The 9005-nt window shown below is 49.0% G+C and overlaps 1 protein-coding gene and 1 long non-coding RNA gene across 2 annotated transcripts; one reads left to right on the top strand and one right to left on the bottom strand.

The window, feature by feature from the left end:
- The first annotated feature begins 358 nt into the window (after positions 1-358).
- LOC109734286 (uncharacterized) lies at positions 359-1604 on the top strand. The gene has a single exon (XM_020293497.4). It carries the CDS (start codon positions 408-410, stop codon positions 1383-1385), a length of 978 nt encoding a protein of 325 aa, XP_020149086.3. The 5' UTR covers positions 359-407; the 3' UTR covers positions 1386-1604.
- A 202-nt stretch (positions 1605-1806) lies between these two features.
- LOC123494199 (uncharacterized) lies at positions 1807-3667 on the bottom strand. The gene is made up of 2 exons (XR_006664501.2): positions 3165-3667; positions 1807-2305 (listed from the first exon to the last, which is right to left on the bottom strand). It is a non-coding gene; the product is annotated as an uncharacterized lncRNA (long non-coding RNA).
- Between the last annotated feature and the right edge of the window lie 5338 nt (positions 3668-9005).

Raw genomic sequence — 9005 nt, 5'->3', positions numbered from 1 at the left:
AGGGCAAACCAAAACCACCTGAACCAACCAGCCAACCAGCCGTCCGCTTGACCCCGTTCTGACCCTTTCAACGGAAAGACGGACCTCCACCCCACTCCCAGTCTCCCACGATTCCACTAGCGTCACCACCGGCGTCACCCTCACCGGTCACGTCCACACGCTGACGCCGTCGGCTGTCCCGCCCCGGGAGGGAGGGCAACACCGGAAATAAACAACCCAACCAACCAACCCAAACCCGAGGGCGAGGCCCCGAAAACGCGCACGTTTCGCACGCGAACCCCGTTAGCCTTAACCAGCGGGTTTGTTTAGCCGGCTAGCTGTCCCCGACCGGTGCGATCCAACAAAAAGGGAAGGGGGTTTCCGCAGGCAGAAAGGGGAAGAGCGCACGGACGAGCGCGCTGCTCTGCATGCGCCGCGTGCCCTGCGACGTCAGCCTCGTATATAACCCTCGCCCCCGCCTCCCCTGTTCCCGCTCACTCCAAACCACCCGAACTCACCACACTCCAGCAGCTCTCAACCTCAAGTCAGCGCCACCACCAAGAACACCACAAGAACACAAGAGCACGCAGAGACCGACACGCATGACCTTCAGCGTCTCGGCGGCGATGGAGGGGGGCCACGAGTACATGATCCGCTTCGACGGCCACTTCGACGACCCCTCGCCCAGCACTGCCACCGCCGAGCCGCCGCCAGCACCGCCGCAGCCGTTCGCGGGCAGGGCGATCTCGCCGGAGCAGGAGCACAGCGCCATGGTCGCCGCGCTGCTGCACGTCATCTCCGGGTACACCACGCGGCCGCCGGACTTCTTCCCGGCGGCCGCGAGCAAGGAGGTGTGCCCGGCGTGCAGGGTGGAGGGCTGCCTCGGCTGCGAGTTCTTCGGAGCGGAGGCAGGGACAGGGCCGGTCGCGGCGGCATTGGACGCGCCGAAGGTGACTGCGGCGACGGCGGGCGGGCCGCAGAGGCGGCGGCGGAACAAGAAGAACAAGTACCGGGGCGTCAGGCAGCGGCCGTGGGGCAAGTGGGCGGCGGAGATCCGCGACCCGCGCCGCGCCGTGCGGGTGTGGCTCGGCACCTTCGACACCGCCGAGGACGCCGCCAGGGCCTACGACCGCGCCGCCATCGAGTTCCGCGGCCCGCGCGCCAAGCTCAATTTCCCCTTCCCCGAGCAGCAGCAGCAGCTGGGCGACGGGAATGCCAACGCGGCCAAGTCCGGCACGTGCTCGCCCTCGCCCCGCAGCGCCGACGTCGATGTCCGGGTCCCGCAGGCGTGGCAGCAGAACGGCGGGCAGGAAACAGGGGATCAGCTCTGGGACGGCCTGCAGGACCTGATGAAGCTAGACGAGAGCGAGCTCTGGTTCCCGCCATCTGGAAATTCGTGGGACTGAACTGAACCTGCTTGATTAGATCCTAGCCGTTGGAGATCCTCAAAAAAAAAAAGATCCTAGCCGTTGGAGTGAGTGGACAAGACCATTTCACTTTTTTTTCTCTTCCATTTTACCTCTGTTGCATTATTTGGGCAAAACAGAGTCTGTGAATTATAAGTAGGACTGTATGAAGATTGAAGAGTATACATATTAACAAGGCAGTTTTGGGTTTGTGCTTCACTTTTTGAATTCAGAGATGGACCAACAAACCATCTTCGTTTTTACTCTTTGTTCCTTTATTAGAAGATATATAAACCAACTATATGAAAATAAAAATCAAATCATGTACATTTATGAACTGATTTCAGAAAGTAGGGAAGGTTCAGCTTACATTGTTGTAAAATGTAGAGAGAATAAGTTTTGTGACTTGACATCCACCATGTACAAACATTGATAAAACATAATTAAAGGGATTTTCTCCTGTGGTACATCACTCTCCATCACTTGGCTAACACTTTTTTCTTGCTGGATAACAGATTGCATAACTGGATCAATAGTTTACAAGTATCTGGCAAATGAAAAGCTACATTGGCCATTTACTAGTAAGCCACCGGTAGCCCATTGATATGGAACAACAAAGTGATACGTATAGAGACGTTGGTCGAAGTGTTGTTCTATTCCGTTGTATATGCCGAGCACGATATCACAAGTTCACAACAGAAGCAAATATACTCCGCTTGCTTTCCTCCTCTCGGCAACCATACCCTTTGATTTCCTTCGTCCATTAGGTGTGTCTTTTCCATCTACGTTCATGCGGGAAAACAAAGTGTTCCCGACCCCCTCTCGTCCTTTCTCTGCGCTACCCTTGGCTCCATCCGCTGTCTCCCTAGCCTGCTCAGCACGGCTATGTCGTGGCACATGGCAATCTTCTTCCTGATGGTCTAAATAAAATAAAATACTAGCATTAGATAGAAGTGTATTACTACTCAAAATTTGTACACAAACTTGGCTTAAAAAAAACAAATACAAGACATGAGAACTAAATGTATTATCTGGACAGGAATAGATCGAAAACAATTACTTCCTCACAGTTAGTATAATGCAACAAGGACACATTGATACTAGCAGCAGTGTACTAAACATATACTACTAACTACTAAGCAGAAACTATAGACAAGCAAGCCCTCAAAGAACCATATTTGTAGCAACCAGTGGCGATTGAACCCCTCCAGCTCCCATAACAAGTAAAAGTGGCGCTGGCACAACTGTAGATCGCAAGGATTCGATAAAACTGGCTCGAAAATTTGGCCAAGTTTGTATTTAATAAAGAGTTGCTACCCCGGAGTTCAGACTTCACCATAATCTCTACTTACCTATTAACCATTCAGGAATCCAATTACTACCGGTATGTATTATCTCAAATAAAGGATCAACAGATTGCAAGATAACATTTGGTGAGAGAACAACCAACCAATTACACCAATAAGTACTGGTGAAACATTGCTGCATTGCCAAGAGGTATTAATTGGATCCCCATATCCTAGTCATCACCAGCAGCCAGGGTAGAGGAATGAATTACACTAAAAAAACTGGCATGGGATCAGATGGTGTGACAGGCAGTATCGTGAACCAACAAAAATATCTTATTCTGTTCAAGCATGCATCTTGAGTAGAACATGGTGAGGCTCAAAAGGATGTTAAGATGGCCTTCCCACAGATTATTTCATTGTAAACAAACAGACCAAACAAGATACACACACTGAAACAGAGTATAAGAAAAACAGAATTTGGTGGAATCACCTTCAGCTGCTGTTCTCCTTGTAGCAAGGGTCGCGCCTCCTGCTGCTACTCCCAGTTTTGATGATGGCGTCGTCTTCGCCATCTCTCCGGTGAGGCTGTACGTGCGTGTCTTGGGCTCTTGGCCGATTGCCGTCAGAGCACCGCGAGGAAGAACCAGAGGATGGAGCTGCCTCGGCCCTCAATCAGTCATCAAACCGCGAGTGCGTGCGGCGGCAGATGACCTGGGTACAGCAGCAACCGCGATGAGCCGTGGCAGCCTGGCAGGAGAGCAGAGGGAGAGGATATCGCCGCCTCGCTGGTATTCCGTGCGGTATTCTCCTCCACCTCCTCGCCTCCCGGGGAGGAGGCCGGAAGACGGCGGCGGCCATAGCTTCCGCGGCGGCGCTGATCTGAGGGCAGCAGGGGGGAGGGAGAAGGGGAGTCCCCTTCGCGCGTGTCCCGGCGCCTGGCAGGAGTAGGAGCAGCGGGCGCGCCGCCGGGGATGGACGGAGGGGAATCCAGCCGAGAGAAGGGGATCGGGAGGAAGACGAGAGGAAATGAGACAGGGGTAGGATCGACTTGCGCAGGGCCCAGCTGTCAGAGAGCAGATTGTCAAAGTGTAAAGAAATTAGGGGCAAATGATAATGATAGTGAGGGGCAAAGTGTCAATATTCAAGGAAAAGGATGGTTAAATATCTATTTTTCTTGCGAGTACGCTTGAGAGCGTATCGTTGCGTTGATAGAGGAGAGCAAGTACAAGGTAGCAGAACTGGCTCCTCTACCGTGGTGAATGCACGGTAGGGTGCTACAGTATCCTACCTTTGAGCCACCTATCAGCCTTCAGATCTAGTATGAATGGCTCAGATTTCTTGCTACAGAACATACACAGTATACATGCTACTGTGCGAAAATAGTACATCTTGCTACATGGTTCAAACAGTAAACCCCACTACAGTGTAACCTGTCGTGCCTTACGCGTTTTGCATTGCACGGGGTACTGTAGCACCTTGTCGTGCCTTATGCACGGCAGAGGAGCCGGTTCCAGCACTCTAGCCACGTACACCAGAAGACGCATGGCTAAATATCTATTTCCTTTCTTGGATGCCCTCCCATCCTCATCCTCATGCATAGCAACATCATGTCATCGGTGAAAACTTGATAGTATTTCTTCTTCGCCCTCTGTCGTGGAATTGTCACGGCAGATGTCCTTAGTGTCAGGACTTAGTCGCGAGGCCAGCGCATCTATGTGGTAGCTTGAGAGGGGTTGAGCGGAATCGAGAAACGCAACGTAAGACAAGGATTTAGACAGCTTCGGGCCCCGGGAAACATCATCCGGTAATAGCCCTACATGCTGTTTGTGGCTAGGTCTCATTATGCTCATGAGAGAGTCGCTGGTAAGCCGGCTCTTTGTGTCTAGCCCTAGAGATTGCTTCTTGTTCCTTGTCCCTCTTTGGGTGCCCTGCCCCTCCTTATATAAGTTGAAGGGGCGGGTTACATGACTAGTCCTAATAGGATTAGGATTACTCTATTACAAGTGGAGTCCTAGTCTTGTTTCCTTTGTAAGGGAATATTTCTTATGCTTTCCTCTTAAGCCGGCCCACCGTAACATGAGCCGGCCTTCTGGGCCTTGGGCCTAGTCTTCTATCTGACCCGCCGTCGGGGCCATCCATGAGTCGTCTGGTTCATGAGCTGTCTGACCAATGAGCCGCCAGACCCATGAGTCGCTAGTCCTCCGTTGGGTCATCGGTGAAATGCCAAGTCCGGCCGGGTCATACTTCCGACCGGGTCATACCGTGGGGTATATCCCCGACATTAGCCCCCAGTTTAATTTGGATTTATCCATGTTAAACTGATCCTGTAAAATAAACACAAGAACAAACTTGATAGGTTGTGTTCCGGGTTAAATATTTTCCTGAACCGGCACCTGATCATCTTTAAGTCCTTGTCATTTCCTTGTTCATATGTATATGTCTATGATCTCATAGTAAATCTTCTTTAGCAGATATGTTTCAACTTTGTCAATGCAAAAAATCCAGATACTTCTTTTGAAAAGTCCGGGTCCATAGGCCAGCTTCAGAGTCAATTTGCTGGCATTGGTCTCTTGTAGAGAAATATTGTAAGAAATAATCCACTTGAATCGGCTTCCAAAACACCGGCTTAAAAGATATTGCTTTTGAAATACTCATCTGACTTTCAGCCGGCTTGAAGAGGTAAAACTTGCCGGTTTATCATAACCAAAATTGCCGGTTTGTAAATATTGATAGCACCGGGTCATAACTGTTGGTGACACCGGATCATGATTGTTGCAAACACCGGGTCAACTTGATCTTCTCAAAACTAAGAATTTGAAGATTTTTCCCCCTTATATGTATATCACCTGTAGCCCCCAAGTCTTAAGAGGAGAACATAGTGATAACTTAAGACTTGCTTCAATATAAGTGTTGCAACCCTTGAATTTTTGACAGGAGCAATTGGTAGCCCCCAAGGGCCGGCTCATTTAGAATGTGATGAGTCGGGTCTTCAATAAGTTGAGCAAAAAAATGACTTTGCATTAGCCCCCAAGTGCCATGGTACATGCTGGCAGTAACATGAGACTTGCATATTCCATGTAATATCAATTTGAATAATGTAGCCCCCAAGTGCCGGGTCGTAAGCCTGCAGCGACTCGGGACTATTCCTTCCATTGTAGAATAAATCATATCCATTGATAAAATAATAGTCATTGCGCCAAGACAACTTTGAATACCTCATTTGTTGATAAGTAAATCCGGAGTTTAAATACCCGGCGGCTCTTGGCCGATGGCAATTTAATACGCCTTCATTGTAAACCGGAATTTTTATAACCCGGCGGCTTATAGCCTTTAAGAAAATCAAAAATTGATAACCCTTTTGAGACACCAATGTCAATTTTTGATGATGGGCTGGAACTTAATCATTTATGTAAATCATAGCTCTCTAAATCCCGCACAGAGTTTAAACAACATACGCCCTGGCGACTTAACGTCAAAAGCCAGGGCGGGTAACCACCCAAATGTAGTCTTATCCTGCACACAAGTAGATCACAAGATCCCTTGGCGGTTTACCGCAGGGCGGGTCATAATATCTCACATATAACCACTCTGATATTGAATTAGTACTGCCGGTTTACATGACCTGTGCAGTAAGGGCGATAACCCAATCCTTAGAAGCCAATGCCTCCAAATGTTTATGAGTGTCATATGATGACGACTTATCATCCAAAGTCAAGCCGGGTTAATCGAAGCCACATATATGCTTCAGATATGAACAAAAAGGGTCTCAAGACAAAATCAAAGATCGCTTCAAAAAAAAAAACTTAAGCCAAATAAAAAGAAAAATTGAGGCTTCTGATTCGAATATGATCAGTAAACCGTTCCAAAGGGGTTAAACTAGGATTCGAATGCGATCATGTAGCCCCCAGTGGCTTTGGCGTTGCGCCGATCAAGAAGGTACCGACAGATATGTTCTCTTTGGTTCGAATACGACCTATGTTTGAACAGGAAGCCCCCTAATGATCTTGAGAGTTTTTTAACGACTCTGATTCGAATACGATCAAAGTCGGTTCCCAAAAGGGGTTGAGCTATGATTCGAATACGATCAAGAAGCCCCCTAGTGAGCTCGGCAGTGTGCCGATCAAGAGGGTACCGACAGCTATGTTCTCTTTGGTTCGAATACGACCTATGTTTGAACAGGAAGCCCCCTAGTGATCATGAGAATATTTAACGACTCTGATTCGAATACGATCAGGGTCACATCAAAAGGGTTAAGCTAAATTCGAATACGATCAGCTCCCAATGGTCATTAAAGCAGGGTACCTATGTTTGGGTTGTGCTTTGTAACAGACTCCTTTTGGTCCCTTTAATTTTTCCTGAGAACTCGAACTTTTGCGAGAGATAAATTCTTTTTGAACCGGAAAAAAACCGGATATTGAGAGTTTTAAAGTTTTGTGATAAACAAATTTACCTTGAACCAGATTTTGAACCGGATTTGAGAGCTTCAAAACTTTGTGGCAGATAAATTTCCCTTGAACCGGATTTTAAACCGGATATTTAAGAGTTTCAGTGCTTTGTGGGAGATGTCAAGTCTCTTGAGCCGGATCTAAACCGGAATCCTTCTTTTTAAGCCGGAAATTTTCTGACGGCCTTTAAACTTTTCACCAATATGGCGGTAGCCTCCGGGACCGGGTTATTTTTCCCTCCAATGACCCGGAGTTCTTGAATGCATTGAAACCGACCAATGCTGCCGAGTCATATCATTGTAGCCCCCGAGTCTCAAGACGACTCGAGGAGTTGGCTTTGAGATTCTCCATATTGACCATAGCATAAGGTGTATATCATTGGTGTTGATAGCGCGATGTGAATCCACAGAAGGTTGAAGTGACTGCGGCGGGTTATAAATGATCCTGTATGAGCCGTACCAGCAACTCGGCCAATGGTTCCTTCCAACTGGCGATTTGAAGTTAACAAAACTGTAGTGGCGGCGACTTGTGCGCCTGCTCATTGAGCCATCCAGTGCAAACGACGGTTGATGATAATTTGCCTCCAATTTGAAAGAAACCGGGCTACCCAAGCTGTGACTTGCTCATACCCAATAAACAGCTCATTCAGACAGGTGCGGCCCGGTATGCTGATGTAGACCAGGCCACGAGAGATGGACGACAAGGACGACCACAACATCAGAGGCGGCACAGACAGATGAACCGGCCGCAGCATTGTAAACCGGTGCGGACAGGCAAGTTGTCCTTCTTGTTGTAAACCGGCGTGGTCGCGAGAGACGGCTACGGCGTTGTAAGCCGGCGCGGTCGCGAGAGACGGCCACGGCGTTGTAAGTCGGTGCGGGAGTCCGTTGAGTAACGACGACCACCTGTGCCAAAAGATATTGGTGTGCCTCCATCCCCATGGTATAATATCACTTTTTGTCATAAATAATTGCCCTGCATAAACAATATTGCAGACCAAGGAAAAGATAAACTTGTTTTTTGACAAAAAACAATGTATGTTAATAAACTTTAAACAGATAGATATCACCTGATCATCGGACGACGGATGATCCGTTCCACGAATCAACTTCCAGTACTTGCAATAGGCATTTAGCTACTCTCTCCTGATTGCATTGACCCCTTGAGGATCCTGCCGGATGCTTGCTTCTCACCAGGGTTATATAGTCTCTGAAATAATTGGAACTTTTTATTCAGTGGGGTCAGCTCTGGACTGATGTGACCCCATGCAGGACGGCTGCTGCAATGACTATAATGATGCTCCTTTAGTACATCGCTTTTGCTAGTGGATTCCCGTGGAAAAACAAGTACTGCCTCAGGTAGAAATTTCCGTGACCACACGCACTGCGTTCTGTCTCCGAGTTGATCTAATACGACTGCTTGTTTGTATGAGGAAAGAACGCCTAGAATCGAATTCCTGTCCCACTCGGCCACTCTTGGCTGGTGGATTGTCGATGGCCGCGTCCGTCATCCAAGTCATCCATCGGTCTCGACGAAAACGATCCGCTGGTCATATACCGTGGCGCAGAGACGCGCAGCCCTAACTCTCCTTGAACTTAAACCTTGCACTATTTGCTCCAAAGTCTGTGCCTCGAGCGTAGCTGCGGTTTGGAGCAGTGGCAGTCGCGCTCGACGGAGGCGAGCCAAAGACGGCTAATTACAGTAGTAGTTCAACCAGACTCGAGCGGCAATGGTTTCAGAGACGGGTATGGTATGCTTAGCGCGACTTTGGCAGAGGGACGCTGGAGGCGGTGACTTGGAACCGATCCGGGGCGGCTCGGCCTGGCGCAGACGACGGAGGAGCAGTGACGTGGAGACGGCCCGGCGACGGCTTGTGACGGAGGCGG

The sequence above is a fragment of the Aegilops tauschii genome, chromosome 1 (assembly GCF_002575655.3).
Source record: "Aegilops tauschii subsp. strangulata cultivar AL8/78 chromosome 1, Aet v6.0, whole genome shotgun sequence".
Lineage (NCBI taxonomy): Eukaryota > Viridiplantae > Streptophyta > Magnoliopsida > Poales > Poaceae > Aegilops > Aegilops tauschii.
The sequence above is the reverse complement of the archived record's forward strand: the minus strand, read 5'-3'. Positions and strand labels throughout refer to the sequence as shown.